This window comes from Vitis vinifera, chromosome 7 (genome assembly GCF_030704535.1).
Source record: "Vitis vinifera cultivar Pinot Noir 40024 chromosome 7, ASM3070453v1".
Classification (NCBI taxonomy): domain Eukaryota; kingdom Viridiplantae; phylum Streptophyta; class Magnoliopsida; order Vitales; family Vitaceae; genus Vitis; species Vitis vinifera.
The window spans coordinates 12,296,014-12,323,664 of record NC_081811.1 but is presented as its reverse complement, the minus strand read 5'-3'; the positions used below and the strand labels follow the sequence as shown (position 1 = coordinate 12,323,664).

The following is a 27,651-nucleotide window of genomic DNA, read 5'->3' as shown; positions in this document are numbered from 1 at the left end:
ATTCCCTGTTTAACTACTCCAAGACCCCAGAGTCCCACATTAACAAGACCCCTCCCTCTGTCCCCCTATCATCCAGAGAAGCCCACTCCAGGTTCCTTTCCACCTCCAAGCTTTTCACAACCCTAACAGTCATGTCGCTTAGTTTAGTTTCCTGAAAACAAAATATTTGATTACCTTCATTTTGTCTAGACCATGCATTCCTCTCAAATCCCAAGATAGAATATGTAACTTCTTTGAGAAACTGAAAGAAAAACGGATACCACCCCTATCTGATTCTCTGCCCGACTTCCCCTCACAATTAATGGAGCTCAACAGTTTTCTAAGTTCTTTGTCCCTCTAGTTTGTGGAGTTTGTTATTTTTTCTATTTGGGATTTATCAGGTAATTCCAATGTCTTTAAAGGAATGTTGGGATGGAATAGGAGACTTGTACGGAAGAGCCCAAGGAGCTTGTGGAGGGTTGCTCCTTTATGTGTGCTTTGGTGCATTAGAAAGAGTGAAATAGAAGAAGTTTCAAGGGTGGGGAATGTTTTAGAGTGATTATGAAAAGTACCTTTTAAACATTTTGTTTGTTGGTCTCCAGTCTTTTTGGATTTGCATGTTGGTTCTCCTTAGATTTTATTGAATGTTAGATAGTAGGTACAGTTTGTGGTCCTTTTCTACTTGGCATGCTCTATATCTATCTTGTGTCCTTTGGTTCCATCCCTTTTTCTATTAAGTGCCTCTATAAATATTTTTTTTATACCTATAACAACAAATGAATGAATTCTTTCCATTTTTTTCTTTAAATTTCTAGTTCATTTTATTTTTATTTTTATCATTTGGACTTAGTTCATTAAGAATCCATTACAAGATCTATTTCTTCTTTCATTGCTCTTTCAAGGATTAGAAAATTAATCAAAGATTTTTAATTTCATTTGAAGATTAATCAGTAAAAACATAGCATGACTGGCTGGCACATAATTCTAAAAATTAAGACTTATTCTTTATGTTTTCATTTTTGGGACATCTTTTGAGTACATGGCAGAGGCTCAAGGATTTGTGCTTGTCAATTCATGCAAAGCAATTCATCACATATGCACGCATGATACAAATTCATTACAAAATCCTTTTCACTTTCCTTTGTATGTGTGTTTGCGTTTGTATCATTATATGTAGATTGTTACGAAATAGCTAGAATAGGCAATAAGAAAAAACAAAAGAAGAGCACATAGATATACATGAAAAACCCTAAACGAGGAAAACCATGGGTAGAGGAGAAGAAAATCCACTATGTCAAAATTGGTACAAGATGGGAGAGTTATGAGTGGCTACAAGAGAAGCATAAACGTCATAACCCTAAAAATATACATCATCTATATATATATACGGGGAGTAATTAACAAAGCATGTCCATACCACGAGAGCAAGCCCCCACACCCCCAACGAGATTAATGGTGGGCTATGGGGATCAGCCCGATCCCTCTACTACCACTACAAACCTCCAAAAAAATCTCATAATTATAACTTCACCACATAGAATTTGGGTCATCAAACTCTAACAATCTCCACCTTGACATGAATTTCAATGTAAGAAATGAAAAAAGACAAACTCCAATAGAGTTTTTCTGACCATGGGCTCTTCATTAACACTACCACCCTCACTGCATCTGAAATGTAGGATATAACCCAACACCAAGTTTACCAATCTGTCTATTATCAACCCCGAAATCCTTATTTTCCTTAAGAGCCTTTAAGAATTATGAGGCACCATCCTGAGTTATGATTCCAAGATAGTCAGTGAGCTCTTTCTTGGTCACCTCAATACTAGTATCTGCTACATTATGGTTCCAAATGTTAACGGCAAACGCGAAAGAATCACTACCGCAAAATCCCCAACTTCATGGATCCCTAGAAGCAGCCTATTAGAGTAACATTTCAAAAGATGAACTGCAATTTTGGATGACTTCAGATCTCCATAGACATAGGCCTCCGATAAATTAGCAAATATAGCATCTTCCAGCCCTTGAATAATTTTCGGCATAACATTCAAACCAATAGTGGTGTAGCAGAAGGTTTGCTTTGAAATGAAATGGAAAAACATTTAAGAACAAACACAGAGATTACAATAGGACCTAAAAATTAGAGAATAATTTTGAAAAATTAAATTGAACTCCTTCTAACAATTATAATAAGCCTTTAAATAATGTTCGTAGTGCAAAAATATACGAAATAACTGAAATAGGAAATTAAAAATAGGAAATGAAGATAATTAGAAACTACGAAAACTAGGAAAGAAATAGGAAACTAATGATGAAGTTAAAATATAAATTAAACAAAAATAATAATGAACTTAAGATAGAAACTAATGATGAACTTAAAATAGAAACTAACGATGATCATGTACTGCATCAAGTAGTTTTAATACTAGAAATCACTTCCAGTTTTTCAATGTTAATTCTCTCTATCTACTAGAACATATACATGAACATGCCTTAGAATGCTCTGAGCTATTTGCATCTCATTTGTACGCTGCGAATCAGAATTTCTAGACTAGCTAGGTTCTTTGGTTTTTCCCAACTTGAATCAATTTCTCAGGTAAGAGGCTGGGATTGTCCAAATTCGAGGCTTTACTTATGCCACTGTCTTGTGTTGTTTACCTGGAACCAGGTTTATCCAACTGTCTCTCACATAGTCCATGCATACCTACGCTTTGTAGCCGCTCTACCCCTTGGGCGAAAGGCCCCATTGAAGCAGATCTTGAAGGAGAGATCTGTGAACTAAGCTCCAAAGAGGTTAGGCTTTTAAATTCAGAGATTCCATTGCTGGTAGATCCCTCATTGTTCAATGCATCTTCTAAGTTGTAAACTGACAGTGCTATTTCAAAAGGGTGCCTTCAGTGAGGCCCCTTCACTTATGAAGATGTATGTCATGTAAGTTATACATTAGACATGTAACATCTCCTAAGTACTATATTGCAAGCACTCTTAGTCTTAAAAGATCATCAAACTAATGTTTAAGTTAGTGACTACTTTAAGTAACAAAAGCATCAGACCCTGAAGTGGTCATATATCATTATTGAATTAATTGATTATTTGATTTAACACATAGCAAGATGGATGCTCAATAATAACACCATGATATCCCATAAGGGATAACTATATCTGGTAAGGTGAATGGTCAAGATGAATATATAGTCATGGTAATTCCATTAATTGTAATTTGATATTTTCTTCTAATGGATAATGAAATATCTAAGTGATCATAGAAAATGTGAATTTGAAACTTAAATATGCATTTAGTTGATTGATGGAAATTTCCAATTAGGTTATGGATATCAATTCATGGTTTCATGTTTTGTGGTTTCATTTCAAAATTAATATGGATATAACTCACTTTTAGCATTGATCTTTAAACCCATGGATGAAATAATGAAATGGGTTTCCTCATGCTTGCTGGGTGTTTTGACTCCCTGTTTACTCTCCTTTCAGTTTTTACTCTATTTTATGGCTTTATTTCCTATTCCTGGAGAAAGTGCTATGTAGTGACTGTTGTTTACCCGGGGCTTCTCAGAATTTATTTCTAGTTTGGCATTTTATTATCATTCATCAACCCTGGGCTCTTCCTTGAGGATGGTACAGTAGCAGTTGATGACCTTATTGCTGAAACTGGAGATGTTTTGGACACTGGAGGTGTCTTGGGCCTTGCTCCAGTTGGATCATACGGTGGGGAGACTTTTGGGTTAGAAACTGGTCTAGAGTGTACATTGGATGCATTTTCAGAAGTATGCAGATGATTTCAGGGCTCAATGTTTCAACAAGAATGGAAATGTTACTGATTTAAGAGGTAACATGAATATTGGCAGATTATAGAGAAATCCATTGAAGAAGTTGAGGTGCTTTATGGGATTTACTTGGAAACTGGGGATTTTGGCAGTGGATCTCCCAAAGTTTCCAGTCCTATTGGTTCTACCTCAAATGAATGACATGCAAGACCAGGTTGGAACATGGATAACTTTCTTAGTGATAACACTTGGCTTGTTGACCTGATTCAGCAGAATGGTGACTTGTTCTTGAAGGCTGCATGGTTAGCTTCTGTTTGCAATCCCAAACACATGTGCTTCTCCACCAAGATGATGGCCACAATGTTGATTTTGGCTCTTGGAAAGGCGTTTTCTCTGGTAATGTCAACTTTGCCAATTGTTTCTCTGGACCTGACAAATTTGAATTTCGGTGGGCAGATTTTGTCAACAGTTGGTGATTTGAAGAAATCCGCAATCCATAAACTTATAGGGGAACAGATAAATCGGACAAATCCCAGATAAGATTAGCAACTCAGGTGTATGCATATTTTGATGTTTATGGTGGGGATCAGAGTTAATAACCATACCAGAGAGCTGTTGAGTTGGGCTATAGTGAAAGTTGTAGAACCTGGGAGTTTTGTACTTGCAGATTACAATTAATCAAGATCCTTCCTTGAGAGGCAAATTCTTGTTGGAAAGCCGTTTGGAGTTAAATGGATGCATATCAGGGGATCAGGATTAGTTGTTGGCTTGCTGCAACAGGGGTCCTAGATAGCATAGTTCCTCAAATGGGTTCCTCACTCACCTCAACTTAGCTGGGTGCAACATAATGATTTTACTATTTGAAAATGGAACTACTCAATGCCTCCTAAATAACTCAAAGACATATAAGTTCCTTTTGTTGATGAAGCAGCAACGAACCAGAATGATCTCATGGAACCCTGGTCTCTAATGCATTTTTTGAAGCCCCATATCTTTCAATCTCATCAAGAATTCAAAGATTGGTTCTATAATCCAATATCTGGAATGGTAAGAGGGGTTGCATCGTTTGCATTGGGTCAATTTGCTGAGCATTTGCAATCTGAGATTGTATCTCACAATGAAAGTGTCCTTCCTTGCCTTTTTAAATGCCCTTTACATCTGATGAAGTGAAGGAGAAAACCCAAAACTAGTGAAGCAAGGGTGCTTAGGCATCAGGATTTCAGATTCTTTATTTAATGTGTTGTGTGGTAGCTATATCAGTTGAGAGAGGAGATTGAATCAGATTACTGGTATGTGGCTGCATGTAGCTTAAATGTCTTCATCTAGTTTATGGAATGAGGTTTTGCAGTTAATGGGAGGTCACTTAATAATACCTAGAATGGCCAAGGCATGCCCTCAGTGCAGTGATTTGGTATTAGAGAAGGGTACTCCAAATCTTCAGTAACTCCCTACGTTAACCATGGCCTGAGTCAATCTCAGCAATGGAGGTATTGGGCACTAATGGAAAACAGAAAAACTAAGATTCTGCTCCACCTCATCCACTTGAGCATGCTTCAAAATTTCAATGGTCTCTTGCTAAAGATTCGGTTTCTTGTAGCTCGAAAACTGACATTATCAGTTTTAGAGTCTGCTAATCAAACTTTTGGTAAGACTTTCTGCAAACATCTGAGGAATTCTGGACTTCGAGTATTAGTTTAATAAGCACCAGATCATTGGAATGCCTACTGATGTTGGGTCAAATAAGTTGGTCTCTGGTTGTAATTTTGAAGCTACTGATCTTGCAAAATAGCCTGGAAGCATGGTGCAGGTTCTTGGTGCATAAAAGGCTTCTATTCATGCCAATGGTTCTTCTTTCCCACCAAAAAGCCCTGAGTTTAGATCCTTTGTCACCGTCATCTGAACTACCTTTATCAGATAGAGGCTATAAGTCAGTTCACTAGAGTCCCTCATCATGAACTGGTCTTACAGAGCCTGAGGTGGAGTATCTTTAGGGACATCTCCCCTCAAACTTTGAAAAGCCAATCTTAGAAGAAGATGTTGAATTCCAAATTAGTCATATATAACTAGGAAAGTGGACATCGGAATGGGAGATAAGGCACAACATGCAAGTGAAACCTCATCAAATGGGAGGGGGGAAGGCTTCAATTTTCTGATAAGCAACTTGGAGGTAGAAAATCCCAGGGATGCATTCTGGTTTATGCTCCAGAATCTTGTTGTACTTCATGCAGAGTTTCTTAGCAAAGTCTTCCCAAGACTGACTTCTTGTTGTACTTCCCAAGGGTATCTTAGCGACATGGAAGAAATGATTCCTGACTAGGCAAGTTGAGGCTCCACTGTATGACTTCTGCTCTGTAAAAGTAGATAGCAGGCCTCAGCAATTAGAGAGAGAAACCACCAATGCAAGGAGCCACTCCGACTCAAATACATCGATAAAGAAGATGAAAGAGAGATCAATGTGAACTTTGGATCGTTTTTAAGCACTTTCTTCTGAAATCTGAACTACTAAGCGAGCAAGGAGTACATTGCCTTGTTTTAGCTGGTTTTGGCAATGATGATCAGCACATGAAAGATGATTTTGCTGCTTGAAGAGAAATACTATGGCGTGAGTTAAATCTATTACTCCAAGATGAAGATGACATAAGTGCTATGAAGCAATTGAAGGGTATGCTGGTGCAGCTTGGGATGAACTGAAGCATACCAGATAGGCCATCTGTAACCTTGGCTCACCAACCAATACCGCCAAGACAGTCTGTTATCACGATGCTGGCACAGTGGAGTTTATAGTGGATACCATCTCAGGTGCCCTCATCCAGGCGCTCATCATCAGGTATGAAATTGGAGACCTCCAAATCTGAAAAGCAAGAAAATGTTGTGAGTGATAACTGAGTCCTCTGCCACTGTATCAAATTCTAAGGCAAAAACTAATAGAGATTACTGTGGGGGGCACATACGGTATGCCCACTTGCTCTCATTCTTTCTCTTACAAGGGGGCTTTCTTGCTAAACACTGTTACCACTTCAAATGTGCTTTCTGTGCATGTGTGGACTAGGTCTCGAATCAGTCCATGGTCTTGGGATGAAACTCAGATTGGAAGAGGCAACTTTTGAAAATGCCCTTGTGGATATGCATGCAAAATGCCAGATGATTGGAGATGCTCGATGGATTATCCAAGTGAGCAAGCTAGAAATATGAGCCTCACATCTATGGTTTCAGCATCTGTACTTCTGGGAAGAGTCATTTTACCCATATTTTGGATTCTAAGCAAGTAAAGATTGGGAATACAACATGGAAATCTGATCCATCACAGGTTTCTGGAAATTATGGAGCACAAACTAATGGTCCTCATGATTTGGGTCACTTTGTGTATCGACACTCATGATGTTGGCTATGGTTTGCATTGATAATATTAATAATTCTAAGCTTATTGATGGGAGTGGTCTACCAAAGCCCTACATTGTGACAATGTTAAAATGTGGTTATTGTAAAGAACTTAGCAAGGCATCAGCTGCTACATGCTGCTTCAAGAGTGATGAAAATGTATTAATTGGGCTTGTTAGGCATAATTACTACTCAAAAGGTATGAAATTCATGAAAATTCTTATTTAAAATGTGCTCCTTTTGAGTAGTAATCATTTCCCCCAACCAACACATTGCTAGTCTCTTAGCAATGGTATAACAAAAAGAAATAGAAAAATACTCAAAAAAACTATAAAAAAAAAAATTAAACAACTCAATTGGAAAATGTTTTTGAAAATCCCATAGCACAAATGGTAAATAATAAAACACATCTCCCCATCCATAGGTATCATCAAAATCCCAAACTTATTTACTATCTCTAATTGAAAAAATATCATACAAATCAAAGTATAAAAGACACATCCATTTTCATTCCCCAAAATGATCTTTCCAAACAAGTCTTGAGTGTAAGTAAACTAGCCTCGTGATATAGTATTCAAAACTAATCCTCCCCCCAACCTAGCTCAATTTATTTCAAGCAACAAAAACCACTCTCTCATAGGTCAAGACCTTATTGCAAGAATGCAATGCTAAAGGTAACTCCAAGTATACAGTGTAGCGGGGATTCATTGATGACTCCCAATCATAAAGCATAGGGCACTAAGTTTATAAGACTAATTCAATGATTAACTCCTCGAACTTTACCCCGGACTCTACAAATTAGGATCCAATACCCTAGCACTTATAATTGAGCTCATACTCTACCCATCCATCCATGTAGCGAGCATTGAGGTCAATGACTCTTAACCAAAATGGCTTAGAGCACCAGGCTTTAAAGACTTTTAGGCTATAGACCCCTTGTACCTTGCTCAAGTTTCAAGGCAAACATAACTTAACCTTTGTATTCATCAATTTTTTTTTTCATAATTTTGTTTTCTTTTAAGTTGGGCACATTGGCTTCTTTTTAAGGTGTCTCAATTCAATTCGAAAGTAATTCAAGCTACTAAGACAATTGAGTCCAAGTCTCAAGGTTATACTAGTTTTTCATCTTATATCAGGGATCTAGGGTACATAGTGTGTGTCAACACTTAGATAGAAATGACCCTAGGGAAAACAAAAACTTCAAAGTCAAATCAACTTCAATCTACATAACAAGTCTTCTAAGATCAAACAAATAAGATAGTATTCCAAATCAATTTTTTCAAGTTAGGTGTACTCATTCATCAATCACAAGTGTTATGGTTTCCTCAAAAAAAAAAAAAAAAAATAATTACCAATTAAGTCTAAAAACAAACTAGCTAATGCAAACTATTACAAACAAAACAAAGAAAAACAATGAAAAAAAAAATCTAGCAATTCTAAATCACCAAATATTTTTCTCTTCCTTTCCTACCATCTCCCCAACCAAACTAAACTTTGTCCTCAATGTTAACTAAGCAGATGCAAAGAAAGGAAGAGAAAGGCACCTGTAAAGTATTGTTTGCTCCTATCACTAAAACAAAACAATATAAAAGTATAAGTGTGGAAGGAAAAGAAGAAAACAAAAAATGAATACTATCAACATAACAAAAAAAAAAAAACAAAAGTTAAGGAGTGTATATGTAATGACAGAGTTACAATTAAAGAGAAAGGTAGAGGGACACTCCCTATGATCAAACATGAGATGGAAGAGATGATCTCTGAAAGTGCCACAGTAGTAGTAGGCATTATGGACTCCATGTCTAAAGAAATAGTCTCTTGTGTAGCTCCATTTTAGTGGAAATAGTGACCATAATAGTTAAAGTATAAATTGAAGGAGATGGAGTTGGTCTAATAGGTAATGTTGAAATGTCTACCCTAGGAATGGTGAAAGTCATGCATTCTTGAATATACTCGACTTCTCAAAAGAAGATTTCCACTGTTGGACAGCCATTGTGAGGTCATCAACTCTTTGGATAGGTTGCTGCCGAGTGTATTGGATGTTTGCTTGAGTTTCTTGAATCATGTCCAACTGATCTAATAGTTGCTTGAAAGCCTCAATTGAGATGTGTATATAGCAAGTAGAAGAAGAAGGACTGATGTTCAATGTGAAGGAAAGACGAACTAAAACATGGAAGGCTACAATAGGATTTGGAGAACTAAAGACAACCTCTGGTGCAGAGACAACTGGTGGTCTCGAGGGTGTATCCTCTCTATCACCAAAATCTTCAAGAAATAAATTTGAAGGTGGCACATAATGAGGCTCATTAACAATAGTCAATGAAGTACCCATGAATGTAGACTCAATCTTAGTCACACTTCCTTGTCATCTAGAAACAGTGTAAACTTCCATACAATGATGTTTATTCTCTTTTCCAAGTTCAACAGGAAAGCCATAGTACTCTAAAATGGTACCTAATACCCGAGAGAAGAATAAATGATATTTCTTGGCTTTTTGTAACTTTTTCGAATGTACTTTGTCTTCAAAATAGAATGGGGCAACCATAAATAGTTTGGCAAGTGTCCACTATTACCCACTAACAATTCGGAATAAAGCCACAAGTATATCTTCTTGCCTTTGCATCGAGTATTGGTAAGGATAAACATTGGAGCGCAGTACATGATCTAAAAACCAACATTTGGAATCCGTTTCTTTTCTTAACATTGCATGTGTATTGCTAAATTGACTTCATGAAACTACTTGGACCATTTCAACAACTTCAACTTCAGTAATATGTTGAAACTCAATTGGGTTTAGAGGTCTAAGAGGAATATCCAAAGGTCTGGTTACCATTTCAACATTTAGCATACCTTCTTTCCCATCAATCTCAAAATAAATCATAGAATGAGAGTAGACCTCCCTGGTAGTCATGGTTCAATAAAATTCCCGGATTATACATGGATAAAAGAATGGTCTAGGTATCATAAATGACTTCAAGAAATATCGACGACACAACTCCATAGAAAATTAAGTCAAAAGGGATGCAACAAATGCCTTGAAATCATAGTATTCCTCATGGAACCTCCTACCCGAGGAATCTTCCCATGTACTAAAGGCTATTTTCTTTCTTGGGGCTTCCATAAATTGAAATTGAGTTGTTCAACCTTGTGAAGGTGCAGATTTTGTAACTGGGGTAGGTGTAGGGGCTTCATAAATGGAAGGTTGAGCTGTAAGATCCTGAATTGGAGCAGTAATAGGGGATTTAAGAAAATATGGAGGATTTTGTTGTACTATGATTATTCGCTTTCTCTTCATTTGTAATTTCTCAAGGACACGCATATTCAATTTGCCTTTATCCAATAAAGCTCTTATGATGTACCTTCGGGTTGGGGGTTCAGAAAAAGAGAATCCAAAAGGTGATTCAAGACTAGTGTCATCTCGATTTCCATCACTGATCTCCATAAGCTCTTATTTAGATTCAATTGATTTTTGTTTTTGATTCCCATCTGTAACAAGAAAGAACCAAAAATCACGACGAACATATTAATGATATTAAATCAAGTAGAGGATATCAATTTGTCCGAAATTTGTAAAAAAATGCAACAACCTCTCAAAGCAAATAAAAAATACAATGTCTCAACCTTAATCTCAATCTTAATTTCAATCCAAATTCATCTTGCAATTGGAAAGAGAAAGAAGAGTGAAAAATCAAATACTTGGAATGTCCGAAATGTAGAGAGTGCCTAAGAAAATATTTGGAAATAAAAAACAAAAAGAAGGAAAGTACTCAATGGTGTATGTGCTTTCGTAGTCTATGGCATGGAAGAGAGACGAGAAAGTGTGGATAGAAGAGGGAAAGGAATAGATAGTCCTCTATCTCTTCATCTGCACAAAGAAATCTAACTTTTTAAGCTAACCAATAAATCAAAACTAAATGAAACCAAAATTCAGCTTTTCAAACCTATATAATGAATCAAAACTATATTAAATAGATTTCAAACTTTTCTATCTAAAATAATAAATCACAACTAAACTAAAAATCTAACTTTTTAAAATAACTTAATGAATCAAAACTGGATTAAATAAATAAATAAACAAATGACCTAATTTTTCAATATAACACAAAGAATCAAAATTGAATTAAATAAAAAAAATTCTAACTTTCAAACAAACACAATTTTATCTTTCAATCTAAAATATTAAACCAAAACTCAGCCAAAAAAAAAAAAAAAATCCAACCTTTTAAACAAAAATTAAAGCAAAACTAACCTCCTAAAGGTGCATGTATGGATGCTTTCTTCAATGGTGCGATTACTTTGGAGAACCCCAAATTCTGCATGTCTTGTGAACCTCTCATTTATGGTTGATCTCCTTAAGAATCATGGTCGGTATGGACTAATCATCTTTCCATATCTCCTAGATAGACTTCCTCCCTTGCATGCGTGTTGTTGCAAATCTTTCATCGCGGGTTGTGCGTGGGATCTTCCATTACAGCATGCTTGATGAGCCTTTCCTATGGGCAACGTGGTGGACTGTTTATTCAAAGTGAATGGATGGTGTGTGGAGTCATTTAGATGGCTACCCTTGTGTGGTGTGGTTGGATAAAAAGAAAATGCAAGCCACATGTTCGGGATTCCTCAAGGGTGTGTGTTGAATGCTTTCTCAAAGTGTTATAATTGGAAAATTTGTAGTGCAAACCCTTTCCCTAATAAAAATTTGGATGGTGTGATTCTTGCAATCCTTCCCCTGCAAAATGCATTCTACCCCCCATCTTAAAGGTGAGTGTTGTCTATGTGTAGAGAGTCAAACCTCTAACCTATGTGTGAACTGTCCAGAAAAGGTTTAAAATGGTTGTATTCTTTCTAGCAAATCTATTGTGCCTTGTATTCTTTTCTCGAAAAAACAATATTATTAATCCTCATTCCCCTCTATGACTAATTGACAACCTCTATTACATTATGTCATACTTTTAAAGGCTTTATCCTAACAATAGGTGGCAACATATATTTTTAATATAAGTATGATGATATCTCATGGTATTGAGACATTGTGTCCTCTTGGATGATCTAAAGGACATGTGATATGGAAGATTATGACCGTAATATTTCCTTAGTGGAAATATGAAATTAAGTTTCAAGACTTTCCTCATCCTCCCAACCTACAAGTCCTTTATGCCTTTTGAAGGGATCACCTTTCCAAAGCATTGGCCAAGAGGAAAACTCGCTTTGGATGGCAAAAGTGAGTCTTGTAAAAAGAACTAATAATAATTCATACAAGGATTATTTATGCTTTTGAGTCTATAACTATTCAAAAATGTTTTAAAGACAAAGAAGACATAACATAGCCAAAGAAGGAAGGCATTTAGGAGGAAACTTTTTTTGGAAAAAAAAATTACTTTAATTATAGGCTAATATTTGGAAAGAGATTTGTGAAATGGGAATGGTGTCGACTCTCATGAATAGTAGCTCAACTAGTAAATGGTCTTACTCTCAAACTAGATGCCTTAGGTTCAAATCCCACATTTACCTTTGACACAATTCTAGTGGAAAAGTGTGTGTATTTGCCATTCTCCATGCTCTTGGTAAGTGATGATGCTAGCATTATCAAAAAAGAAAAAAAAAATGAAATGTGCACTTTATAAATTGTTTGGATTTAAAACTTGCTTCAATCATAGATTTGAGAAAAAAAAATGTAATGGACAATAAATTATGCACTCTACAAAGTTGTTTGAAAATTTTAAAATAATGCTTGATTGGTTATCTCATCTAATAGGTTCAATAGAGTTAAGATTTTAATTGGTGTTCTTTAGGTTAGCAGGAATGATCAAAAGATTATTTGGGTACAAAATTGAAGGTTTACACTAACCATGCTAGTGGGATAAGACATTAACATGAAAATACTAGCATTATTAAAGGGCTAAGTGTAGGACAAAGCTTTGTGTCTATCCAAATTTATTATTTTTTATTTTTATAAGCAAAAAAGGATGTATATATATGGCAAAAAAGAATACAATATTAGAGTACACATGACATATATAACAAGTATAAAAAGGTAAAGCCACACAAGAGGGAACACAAAAATCAACTCTCTCTCTCTCTCTCTCTCTCTCTCTCTCTCTCTCTTTTTCTTATACTCAACAAAATCTTAACCACTAAAAAAAATCAATCAAAGGCATTGAATCTCTTATGAAAACAAAATAAAGCTCAAATATACCTCAAAAAAGCCTATAAAGTCCAAATTTATAAATAATTTCCAAGATTAAAAACAAATTTTCTCACAAACAACACTTAACTATGATGAAAAATAAATTTTTTGATAAGGATAAAATGGATTTCTCCTTAAATACCAAAATTCTCCATAATGTTTTGTATAATATGAACATAATAAAAAGTTTAAATACACCTCAAAAAGCTCCTCAAAGTCCAAATTTACACATTCATTCGAGAGGTCAAAAACAGGTTATTCATAAGCAACAACTAATGAAATAAATTTTTATCTTATACTTTCAACCAGATTTAGACATTTATTTCTATCATAATTAACCAATAATTTAGCATCAACAAGAGTCTTAACAAAATATAACCACAAATATACATGTCATATACAACAAATCTATATGTTACATTACAATATGAACTACATCAAGAAGTTAAAAAAAATTAACAAAATATGGTTACAAATGTACATGCTACATGCTACATAGTAGTCACTTTTAACTAATCAACAAACACATGAGCTACATAAAGAAGTTTAGAAAGTTAAGCAATTAGGATTGTCCCAAAAAAAATTAAAAACTTATGAGGATTTGGACAAAATCCCACACACAATAATAAAAAAAATTTGATCATTAAGCATTGTTAGCCCAAAGGTTCTCCTAATCACGTTTTGATGATAACAAATCATGGTTAAGTTGCTAATTGATTTGAATTATAAAGAATTTCAGGTATTAGTTTAGAAATTTGTCAAATGATCCAATGGATGCAAGATCAAGACATTTGGAAGACCTTTAATCATAGGAAACATATGTAAGATGGATGCATAGGCACACTTAGGATTTTCATATCTTTATATGTATCTTTAAAAACTTAGTTTATGCATTAAAGTTACATTTTCATCAAAACTTGAGCTTTATCAAATAAACCTTAGGCAAATTGTTTCAAAATTGGCATATTAATTTACCTAAAGACTTTGCCTAAGTGTTAGAAGAGAGAGAGAGAGAAAAAAAGGTTTTCAGGTTAAAAATGGTGAATCGGTCAAGGCACTAGCCAACTAACTTAATTAGCTAAGGTACCAGTTCACCGGTTACACCTTCCCGATCGAGGTCCAATCGAAAGATGTAAAAAATCTTCTCTCTCTTCCAATAGTGTTATAATCCTGGTCGAGGGATATGCCTTCTTAGTCGATGTTCGGTCGAGGTCCACTCAAAGACCAGTCTAGGCCTAACGATCACTTGTCATACATTTATTGCTCAATGGCTAGTTAACTGGTTGACCCTTAACTCGATCGATCGAGACTACTTTTTAACATTTTTGGCTCTCGCGGCTGAAAACCTATAAATTAAGAGCTCCACTTCATTTCTAAGAAAAATAACATTTGAATTTATTTGTTTACGTACTTGTTTTTGCCTAAAAAAAACTCTCATTCTTTCTTTAGTGCATTAAACCTCCACTTGCATATTCTTTATTGCTCCCTTGTGATTTATCCTAGCATTTGAGTTGTATTCGAGCCCTTGTTGAGCTAGGTTGAGATATTTGCACTTGTTATTTGAGTGTTAGCACTTTCAAGTGAGTAAAGACTTGAAGAGATTATGTAAGATCTCATTAGAGTTGGAGTCCAAGTACGAAGGTGTTAGAAGTTTGGTTGAAGCTTCAAGTATAGTGGAACCCTCACTCAATTAGGAGCTTGAATAGAGTAGATGTAGGTAAGGGGTGCCAAACCACTATTAAATTTGAGTTTGCTTCCTTTAACCTTATCTCTTTATATTTGTGCTTCCTTTGCTTGAATTTGTTGTGTTTGAAATTTTTTTTTTAAAACCTAATTCACTCTCCCTCTTGGGTTTTTATTGTTGGGATTAAGCCCCAAAAAGCAAGACATGATGTAACAAAGTTAGGCTTAACTATACTCTTGCTATCTCCTTGGTATATTGACATTGGTTTGAGTATTTAGCTCGTGTCTCTTACATTGTACATGACTTTGGTGCATTATGAGTTTCATAAAAGATACAAGTCATGGGTTCCCCGTAAGTAGATAACTTGTTCACAGTTAGTTCACAGATTTGGGCAATCCAATTGTGACTATAGTGCACCACCTCTTAATTGAAGAGATGGCTTATCTTAGCCATCAAGATGGATTTCCTATGGTAAGTGTACTAGTGTATGTGATGCACATTGGACAAGACCTATGGTGAATCATGAAGCAAAACTATCAATTGTCATAATTCACCAAGCTACCAAACTGCATGAATTCTTAACTTTGAGAAGATATTGAGCATGTGCCAAAATCAACAGGAGTCTTTGACCTATGGGTGAGACCCTAAAGTGGTCATATATCCTTATAGATTGGATCACTGTTGATGGAGGATGGTAGCAACAAGTATTCTCAATAGAGGCGCCATGACATCTCATGGGATTGAGATAGTGTGTCCCCTTAGGTGATCCAAAGGAAATGTGATCACGAAATTTGTGGCCATGGTAATTCATTTAGTGGAGTTTGACATATGCTCCTTGAAGTTAGAATATGTCAATTGATCACATAATAAGTGAGATTTGTAACTCAAGGATTTGAGAAGTGATAGCACTACCTTGTTAGATTGTGGACACTAGTTCATGGAGAGTGGTGTTCGTATGCAATGGATAGTAGGTCTCGAACATGAGCACTTGGTGTCTCATTGTAATTTACATAGCGTATTGGAGTGCAGTTGACTCTTTGTAGTAGGATGTTGAATCAATTTCAAAATTTGATTATGAGAAAGCCAATACTCCTATGGGTCCTAGTGGTCCCCGTTTTGAGCTTATATTCCTTGATTGTATGCTTTATGAGGGTTGGATGGGTTTTTAATTCACTTTTATGCATAAAGAAGTTTTGGTAATTGTGCAAGCTTGCATAGGGATAAGTTAGTGACATATTTGGACTGGGCTAATTGATTAATTAGGGCCTTGTATGGTTAATTAATCAATTAGCAACCTTTTTGGGCTAGATTAAGTGACCTAAGCCCATGGTGGACTTAAGTCACTTAAGCCCAATAGGAAGCCTATAAATACCCATTTATGGGGTTAGGGTTTCAATATCTTGCCATTCTCCCTTTCAGTCTAGAGAGAGAACCTTAGCCTCAACGCTTGAGATCTCCACCATTTCAGTGCTTAAACAAAAGGAAGAGTCATCAGGTGGAAGATCATGGTGTTTATAAGATCTACAACAACTTTAGGGTTATCTATATCAATTGAAATCAATTTCGGAACATTTGAATCAAAGGTATGTGACTTTATTCTCTAGATCTATGTTTTCAATGGTATTCTTATTGTTTTTGAATACCAGTTTATCCGTTGCGATATATTTAGAGAGCTTAGGATAGATTTACATGCACCCTGCACTATCCAAGGCATGGGAACAGAGTAATCCAGGGTTCTTAACATTTTCTCTATAAAGATTAGTATTTATTTTCTCAAGCATCATACAAAAAAATAAAAATAAAAATAAAAATTAGAGGTGAGACAAACTTATAACCCTTTCCACAAACACTCAACAACACACCATTTTGAACTTTTCTAAAAGTACCAACCAAGAAACAAACCCAATAACAATGAAGTCTCAAACTTAATCACAAACATTCCCAAAACACCCACTAATAAAACCCATAAAAGAAAATTCATAAAACTCACCAATAGACCTAAATAGAGAAACAATTTGTACGGGAGTTCGTGAGTTTGTTGGAGGTGGCTTCCACAAGGCTTTAATAGCCCTAGCTTCCATGAGGCTTCTTTGTCTTGGCTTCCATGAGCATTTTTCAGTGGTGGCTTCCATCAGGTAGTAGTGACCATGGGTGGGTTTGTTTAGAGAGAAAGAATGTAGTGGGAATGCTTTGGTCTTTAATATAATTAATGTTTTTATAACCAAATTGGTCATTAAACAAAAAGAATTACTGATTCACGGTTCAATGGTTGAACTACAATCAAACCAACGATTGAACTATGATCGAATCAATGATGTCATAGATATATATTTTATATAGATATATTTAAGATGAAAATAAAATTATAATATTTAATTTTATTTATATGTCTATCTATTTTATTATTTTAAATTTTAAAAAATTATTATATTAATTCATTTATATTATTTTTCATATTTATAATTTAATAGTTATTATAAAAATAAATGTGAATGTAAATATAAATATTTGCACTTGTTTATTGATTAATTTGAAAAACATATCAGTATTTTTATATATGTTTATTGCATAACAACATTTCATATAGCTAAATGATTCAACATTTGCTTTACCATTATGGAGGTCCATGGCTCAAATCCTCCCAACACAAACCTCTTTTCTTTGTCTTTAATTATTTATGTTAGAATTGTGTTTTGGGCCCAGCTGGGCCCAAAAATTAACAAATGGTCCATATATGTTACAGAATTAATAGAAAGGCTATGAGATATTGAGTGACCTATATACCTTTCAAATTTCCAAGTCAGATTGCTGTAAATTAAAAGGGAGAATTGTGTTAAATGTGAAATGCCATGTCACCTTCGCTTCTGTCAGTACTCTCGATGAAACCTCTGAACTGAGCGGAGCTTATCAATGGCGTCCCAAATGGCGATCCTCTCCAGAGCCCGTAAAACCCTCCTCAAAACCCTAAACCACCACAACAATCCCTTTAAAGCTTCCATTTCCACCTTCACATTCCTCTCCCAGGAACCCCAACTCGCCAAGCCCAGCCTTCTCCCGCCATCTCCCACTCCACTTCCTCCTAACCCCGCCTCAGGGAGCCCGCTCTACAACGAGAACTGGCGGAGCACCATCCCCCAGGCTCAGTCCATCATTCCTTTAGGATTTCTGCACCAGTCCTCTTCATCAGAATTCTCTTATGTATCAAGCCAGAAAGACCGAGGCCGTCGAGAAGTTGTTTCAGCGGTTAGGATTCTTTTCTTCTGCTTATATTCGCAGTGTTGTTTTTATTGTTTTTCAAGAAATGTTTTAGTATTAATGTTGATTTTTGTCTATTTCTGAAAATGGAAAGTCAAAATTCTCTTTCACTTACCCCCATTTCCAGAAAATTAAGGTTGTTCCTTCTGGAAAACAAATTATCATTGAACTTTTTTTTCCTGGGAAACTGCATACACAAAATTTGAATATGATATGCTTGATTAGTGGAGAATGAAAATGAACTTGGTACCTAAGACATTTGCATGGATTTTTCCATTTTAATTTTCACGTAAAATTGTTAGTAGATGCCATGGATTTGTTAAAGCTCCGTAGGTTAAGATATGGGTCAAGAATTTACAAAACCAGATAAGATTCATGCTTGGGGAGATTGGCCATGAAGAAAATTTATGAAGGTGACCGATAAAATAGTTTATTTATTAAGGCTTCATTAATGGCAAGATTTAATTAATGTTTGAGTTGAGGCTAAGATATGGGACAAGAATTTACAAAACAAGATTAGCTTCATGCTTGGGAGATTGGCCATAAAGAAATATTTATGAAGGTGGCTGATAAAATGGTTTAGAGAAACTCTCATTGGTGATAAGAAATAGGATAAGATAAGTAAACCTCTCGATTATTCCTTATAATAATCAAAGATCTCGTCATTTCTCATATCTTATGTTCAACTAATAGGATATGATAAGTGATGAGATAATTTATCCAATTTTTTTTTTAAATCTCATGAGATATATACATCCCATGGATCTACCTATCAAAAAAAAAATATATATATATATATAGATATATACATCCCATGGATTCTAAATTCGTTCCTCTCATCCATTTTCTTCATTTTTTTTAATGGCACTTGGTATATTTTTTATTTTAAAAAATATCGAATACATATATGCAATATATTTTCCTTTTTATTTTTCATTTCTTCTACAAATCAAACATGAGCATATTATAACATCTCTGATTGGATATAATGAACTAGAATATCGTTTCTATCCGATATAATATCCAAGAACATCATATTCTACATTGACAATGATCTTTAGGATATGTATATATTATCCTATCATGTTTACGTTAGATAGTGGCTGTAATGGTTGGATATTATCAATGAAGTACATGACTAAACTATAATAATTAGAGAGATGAATGATTTTTCCATCACAGCAGGCTTTACATTAATGTGCACATGAGCTCTCATCTTTTGCTTTGGTTATGAGTGAACTAATTATTTATATCTTAGAATGTGGGTGTTCTGATTGTTGTGGATGTAGTTTTCAAGAGTGGGAATAGAGGGTAAATGCTAATTTAGAACTTAGAATTGTATATAATTTAAAATTTCACTCTTTAAGTTGTAGGTAGGTCGAATTCCTGCAACTGTACAAGGCATTTACACCAACTGTACAAGACATGTACACCAACTGTACAAGGGTGTACAAGGGTGTGTATCTTAAGGGATTTCGAGTGATTTTTAAGAACTTGCTCATTTACTTTTTCCAATCGTGGGGGACATTCCTCACACTTATTGGTTGACAACATACTCATTGCATGCATTTTATTTGATATCTACCATGTTAATTCATTGTTTTATCTCCCTTACATTACTTATGCGTATGAATGGAAATGAGGGTTCATTTTTTCCTAATTTTCCCTCATCCACAAGAATGGAAACATTGTTGCCCCACCCATATGCACTTGTTCGGTCGTCTCTTCGGTGGATTGCATAACTGTATTTACAGTAACTGTACAATCCAAATGTACTAACTGTACAAGTGTGTACAACCCTACCTATATTGAAGGATTTCAACTTTTTTTGAAAACAATCGTTGCTCATTTCCTTCTTTTTTTTTACTAGGACATCCCTCACAGTTATTCCTCATTTCCCTTCGTACACATTCAAATGCCTTGTGGTAGCACACTTATGTTGCATAGGAACCTAAATTGGGTTTCATTTTCCCATTTTTCACTCAACCATTTCTTTGGAATGTGGTTAACCCCCCCATATGCACTCCTTCAGTTGTATTTAAGTGGAATTGCTCCAACTGTACAAGGCCTTTATACCAAGTGTACAATGGCAACGTACTAAATGTACAAGGGTGTACAAGGGTGTGTATCTTAAGGTATTTCAAGTGATTTTGAAGAACTTAGTCATCAACATTTTCCACTCGTCGTGAACATTCCTCACACATATCGATTGACAACACACTCCTTCCACATATATTATTTTATTTGTACTATGTTAGTTCATTGTTTTAGCTTCCCCACATTACTTATGCGTAGGAATCGAAATGAGGGTTAAGTTTTTCCTCCTTTTCCCTTATCCACGAGAATAGAAACATTGTTGCCCCACCCATATGCACTTGTTCGGTCGTCCCTTCGGTGGATTGCATAACTGTACAAGCCATTTACACTAACTGTACAATCCAAATGTGCTAACTGTACAAGTGTGTACAACCCTACCTATATTGAAGGATTTCAACTTTTTTTGAAAACAATCGTTGCTCATTTCCTTTTTTTTTTTACTAGGGGGACATCCCTCACAGTCATTCCTCATTTCCCTTCGTACACATTCAAATGTCTTGTGGTAGCACACTTATGTTGCATAGGAACCTAAATTGGGTTTCATTTTCCCATTTTTCACTCAGCCATTTCTTTGGAATGTGGTTAACCCGCCCATATGCACTCCTTCAGTTGTATTTAAGTGGAATTGCTCCAACTGTACAAGGCCTTTACACCAAGTGTAAAATGGCAATGTACTAAATGTACAAGGGTGTGTATCTTAAGGTATTTCAAGTGATTTTAAAGAACTTAGTCATCAACATTTTCCACTCGTCGTGAACATTCCTCACACATATCGGTTGACAACACACTCCTTCCACGTATATTATTTTATTTGTACAATGTTAGTTCATTGTTTTAGCTTCCCCACATTACTTATGCGTAGGAACCGAAATGAGGGTTAAGTTTTTCCTCTTTTTCCCTTATCCACGAGAATGAAAACATTGTTGCCCCACCCATATGCACTTGTTCGGTCGTCCCTTTGGTGGATTGCATAACTGTACAAGCCATTTACACTAATTGTACAATCCAAATGTGCTAACTGTACAAGTGTGTACAACCCTACCTACATTGAAGGATTTCAACTTTTTTTGAAAAAAATTCGTTGATGGTGGTGTTTACTTATTGTTGGTAAGTGTTATGACAAACAATATCTGTCTTCCTCTATTCGCCTTGTTATCTTGGGTAACAACACATAATTTCAATAGGCTAGTTTGTTGCCTTTATGAAAAACTCTCATTTGATGTTGATGTGAGGACAAATATCTTTGAGGTATCTAATTCAACAGCTTCATGCAAAATCAGATAGTTAATTCACATTCTATGGCTTTAGAGGTTTATTTGCTCTTAATTTTCATCCTTCCAATATTCTTAAATTATGAGTATGTTGACTTCTTTTGTTTGTAAGACGGATTTATGACTCTGCATCAATGGAAAATTATGTGCACAGTATGGAGTGACGGATAATAGGAGAACTTAAACGAGTACATGAGGGTGTCGAATTGCACCTTTTCCTTTTCGTTTTTAGATAAAGCAAATAAATGATCTTTTATCCTTGAACTAATTGTTTTTCCCTTTATGTGTGCAGGTGGGTTGATTCTTGAAGTGGGAGCTTTGTCACGATTAATACAAATACTTCAAAATAAGAGGCTTAACATCAGATGAAAGATGAGAAGAAAAAAACAGAGAAGTCTAGATGATCAAGATAGTTTATTTTATAGGAAGCCAATCTATGTTAAGAGTTGGATAATAAGATACCAACCTTCTTTTAAGTTTTTACATTGTAACTATTTTCATCAAATAGTATCATATATGTTTCGAGACATGTAATTATGCATTTCATTCCAATTAAAATTCCAATGTATTGAACTTAAATTTTGGTTATTTCGCAGTTTATCAGCACATGTTTCTTGTTTTTAAATTTTGTTTTTCCTCCGTTTATATTGGTTGTTGGACAAATAATGGCTCATTCTCATTTCATGTCGTTCTCCAAGTTTGCTGAAGAATTTCTTTACTTGATAATTTTATTAAATCATTAAATACATTAATCATGTTTGTTAAGATAATTTCATAGCCCATATTTTTAATATTAAATTCATTTCATTAATTATTTACTATTTATATCTCTATATCATTTTATATGTACACCTTCATATTTATTACATAATTTTTATAGTCAATATTGTGTAGTACTATATGTTTGCAAAACTTTAATTATGAATATGTAATAAAGCAGTTACTAATTAAAGAGTAATAAAGATAAATGTCAAACTGTAGACCCTCAATTTTGTCCCTTTAGCACATGTCTTTAAAATTCGTTGTCAATGCTCCACAATAGTTCCTTGGTGGCCCATTACTACTCGTACGACTTACCTTTTTCTGAGTCACCCTGGAGATTTTAGCTGAGGGATTATTTGACCTCTTATTGCGACCTTTGGCAGTCCTATTTTAGACTTAGGCTTTTCTTGCTTTTTTTAGGATAGCTTTTAGATACACTTGGCCCATTAGGCACCACCTTATACCCACTTAGTCTCACCTTAGGCCCGTTTAGGTATACTGGGTCTATTAAGACTTTTTTTTTTTTTTTTTTAGCGTGACTTATATGACTTGCGTGTTTGCATGGCTCATGGGGCCCATTTTTTTTTGTTAATTTGTTTATTTTTATTTTATTTTATTTTTATTATTATTTTTTTATTTTTAGTTTTAGTTTTATGATTATCATTCACTTTTTATTGGTTATCTTCTTCTTTATATTATTTTCCTTAATTTATTTATTTATTTATTATTTTTACCATTTTATAATTTATTTACTTATTTATCTATTTATACAATTATTTAACTTCTAAAATTTCATGCTTTTGCAAGGAAACTTACCATTGGAGTTTAAGGAAGATGAGACTCTCCTTGGAAGGTTTTGGAGGGGAATTTGAAATTGGGAAGATTGCTTTTGATTAGAAGATTTAAAAAAAGAAGAGAAGAAGAAAGGAGATAGGAGAATTTTCCTTTTTGGAAACAAATTTAGGTCTTGAGGGGTGACATATATAGGAGAAAAGAAAAAGAATAAGAGGAGGGGGGACTGGCAGCACGCACGGGGAACAGGGGGAGAAAGGAAAGATTTTTCATGGCTTTTGATGGGAAGAAAAAGAATTGGTGTCCACCGGTCTTTGGGGGGTTTTGGAGAAAGGGAACCAATCTCACTTGAAGCCGAGCAATACTTCCCAAAAGCAGGTTCTTCCAGGTACAGTTACATGAAACTCACATCTTCTCATCTCTATTTGATTCTACATTGTTTTTCTATTTTTTTTATTTTTTATTTTTGCAAATCTCGGTATTATCTTGTTGATTGGTGTGGACGGAAAGTGCCACAAATTGTTTTATTGAGATTGGTTGCTTACTTGTTTGCCCAGAATCTGTTTGTGATCTTTTCCACTAACCTGAGCCCATTGAAAGATCATGAGATGTGGCTTTATTTGATTTCTATTATGCCTGTTTGTTATCTTCTTGTTTTCTCTGTTCTCCACTATACATGTTTTCTTTTTTTTATCCTTCCTCCTAGTTTTCTGGTGACTGTTTACAAACGTTTCATAAGAGTTATAATTTTTGGGAGGATAAAGATAGAGAGGCACTGTGTCAGAAGAAGTTCAAAGAAGCCATCAATGAGAAGGAAGTTGATGTCCATCTAGTCATAGTGTGGAGCTCTCCGTCTTCCCTGTTGTTCATGCTACAGTGGCAGGGTTGCACTTGACCTTCCTAAACCTATTGAAGGTTTGAAGCATTCAGCTAAGTCAGATTCTGTGGTGCTCTATATTATTGAGGAATCTGGGGAGGACATCACTGCCAGGTGGTCTAGGAAATGAATGCCACAAAAGGGAATATTGATACAAAATTGTTTATTGATGGGAATACTATGCCCTGCGTATCGAAATCCAAGAAAGTCATTTAGATTTTACAATTGCTCTGCTGCCTTGTGTTTAAATCTGGCGGTGACATCTGCTGCCCTTTTGGTTAAGTTGTTGGGACAATTATTCCTGGAATGAGATGGTTCTCTTAAGCCATCCGTTTGATCCAACCTCATGTTCATTCAATCATTCTGGACTTTAAAGCTTCTGATGTTGAATTCCGAACCTTACTTTCTGAACTGAGAAACGATGTTGTGGAATATCTACTTTTAGCTCATGCGTGCACCATGCAAGGCGATCATTTTGGTCTCAGTTTCAATAGTAGATGGACGTAGTAGTCTCAGTACCTCCAATGGTGATTCGGGCTCTTCATCAAGTGATTCAGATCCAGGCACTTCTTCAGATGGTGAATCAGAAGGTGTTTCCTCAATTTTGGCAATGGCCTTGCTGAAGATAGTTAATATGGTCTTATAACGAGGACTCCCTGCTCCATATAAGAGGAAGGTCTCAATTTGAAGTAGAAGGAGGCATGGTTTAATTAGTGACCAAGAGGTATCTGGTTTTCGAAACGGCTTGGTCCAGACTTTGCAGCTGTTAATGGAGATGTTTGGCCAAAATTGCGTATTCTAAATTATTTGATTGAATTTTGGGCAAGACAATTTATTCCTCTTATGACAGATAGATTGCACTAGAAGATGGGTGATCCTTTAAAAGTTGTGAATTCTGCCATTGACCTCCACAAGAAGATGATTGAGATGTGCTACTGATGTTAAAACAGAACGGATATCAGAAGTCCTGTCACCAAGACATTTGGCTTATCACTTGTTGGTGAACTTTTCGGGACTTTCTGCCACCTCTCCCATCTCCACGTCTGCATGGCATTCATTATTGCCAACAATTTCATATACTCAGATTCTGGAAGAAGACAGACCAACAATTTGTGGAAAGAAAAAGAACACTTTGAGTAACATTAATCGTTTCTGTCGTTAATGATCTGTGGTGTTCGAATGATGGAAATGATGGAATTCCACGGGTTTATAGTCTTCTAGCTGGCTATGGAAAATTAATGGGTCACCCAGATGTTGGGATATTTGAAGAGGCTTTCCAATCCCTAGTGCTGGAGGAATTACTGATACAAGGCCCGGGTCAAAGAATAGATGGACTCGAGAAAATCGATAGCAGATCAATTCTCCAAGCTACATCTATCCCTACCTACGAGCGAATAGTTCATTGAGTAGCCTCAATATAATCCAGGACTTTATGAAGGTTGTTTTCCAATAACAGTCTTCTGAACCATCATGGCACAGAGTTGATTTGGTCATCAAAGACGAAGTGTTGCACTCACTAGCTTGGTTGATTGCCATCAATACTGGTAAGATTTGCATCGTTCATATAAGCTTTAAAGAGTCTTTGAAACAGTAGCAATGTCGGATGAATATTCCAGCAACCACAGCTTATTTGCAGCCTTATGTGCATCCTCATCGAGAAGTTACCAACCATGCTGATTATCTTCGAGTTCCTCACCAGATGGGGGTCCTAAATCAACTTTTGGCAAATTCTGGTTATGCATTAACCCATCAGCAGATCCATGACAATGCTAGTGGTGCTAATGGTGAAGATGATACTCCATCTAATAATCAAAATTGTCTAGTTCCAAAAGATCTATTAATCTCAGATGATACAATACCTAAAACAGTTCAAACAGAACCTGTAGTTGTGGCTGCTACTGTTGCATCTGGTGCTAGCAGTAAAGATTTCATCCTTGAATCTGAAAGGACAAGACATGATAACCTTTAGTTCCTCTAACAGGGTTCCAGAAACACAATGGATTGAATCAGTCAAAATTCGAACAATTATATCTCCCTCCTCTGCTTTGTGCCACATCGAAGAATCTAAAATGCCATGTCCTTCTAAAATGAGCATAGAAGAGAGAAGAGAACATATCTAGGAACCAATTTTACTGCATTCAGTCTGACAAGACAGCGAAACTGGTACCATGGTTCAGCCTGGTGATATTCCCATAATCACATTTGAATTAACGCACACCATTCTTTCATTTTCTGTAAAGCTCCTATCCTTTGGTCAACAGTACAATAAAGTGCTGCGAGGAGTTGGTGTACTAGCAATTCTGTTGGATGGTCTGAAGCAGCACGAGTTTCTTTTGGGTGCAGGTCAACACAATGGTAATCCTGATCAGTTGGAGAGAAAATTCAGCTACAGCAGCTTCAAGAAACACTCTGGCAGCAAGGATGATATCATATCTTCATCAAAGCTAATTGAATATGTTTCTAAGAAGTTTCCTTTTTTTGAAATTAGGAAAATAGTTGTTGATGCATGGGGAAGAGACTCCCAGATTTAAAATTTGCAGTCAGAAAAGAAGCAGAGGACTCTCTGAAGAAAAGTGGAAAAAGATTGAAAATTTTGATGCCCATGAAGAAGGGACCTGATTCCACTCTTGAGAAAATATTAGACAAATCTACTGGTTACTTGATGTTTGAAGAGTCGTAGGGTATTATTAGTTACCTACGAATTGTTAAAACAACAAGTTACTGTAGTGGTCATGCAGGCTGTTCTACAACTGTGTGTTCGCCTAATAAAAGCACATCCTCTAACCTTGGAGTTCCCTGAAAATGGAGCATCTTCTTGAAGATCTGCAAACACTTCAAACCGCTATGGAATTAGAGATATGACAAACTCCAAGGGGAATCATTTCGGTCGTGCCCTTGCCTAGATGGCCATTATTATTAAAGAATCAGGTGACAAATGACTTGGTGGTCTATTTATCATGAGTCAGAGCACGAACTTGCTGGGAAAGATACAACTCTACGTAAATCATTCAACAAGTTTGGATGAAAGTAACCTTAAATGCAGCTCTATAGCCGAAACAGTGGCATATGACCTGGTACTTGAAATTACCATGAAAGTTCAGCATCTTCAACAGAGAAATCTATTAATCCAATGGGAACCTTGAAGTCTATATTTATAGATCAAAGCTTCGTGACTATTACTGTTAGTAATGAACTAAGCTTCAATTTGGATCTATCTTCAACAATAGGAATTGATTTATCCAGAAATCTGCTACATAGAGAGATACCTACAGGATTTTCTAGACTGTTGAGTTTGGAATACCTGAATTTATCATATAATTATCTTGATAGTCAGCTTCTTACCTTGGAAAAGACGGAGAGATTGATGGTACTGGACTTATCAGACAACTCTTTGTCAGGTCAGATCCTAGAAAATGTTTCCAACCCAAGAATCATAAAGAATCAGGATATGTCAAGTTGAGGTTCAAAATACGGAGGATAAGGGTAATATTCAGATTCCACCCTTCAATTTGATCATGGTTTCTGATTGTTCTATGCAGCTGTTCTACTGAAAGGCACATGTGAGTAATCAGTAAACTCGTTAAAACATTATC

General features: G+C 35.6%; 1 protein-coding gene across 1 annotated transcript in view; it reads left to right on the top strand.

Annotated features, from left to right (window-relative positions):
• Window positions 1–23,407: 23,407 nt before the first annotated feature.
• LOC100261941 (uncharacterized) overlaps window positions 23,408–27,651 on the top strand; it is a 53,800-nt gene continuing 49,556 nt past the window's right edge. Inside the window, exon 1 of the mRNA XM_019221381.2 lies at window positions 23,408–23,569. Within this exon, the coding sequence (XP_019076926.1) occupies window positions 23,463–23,569 (107 nt within the window). The 5' untranslated portion in view covers window positions 23,408–23,462. The remainder of the gene's footprint in view (window positions 23,570–27,651) is intronic.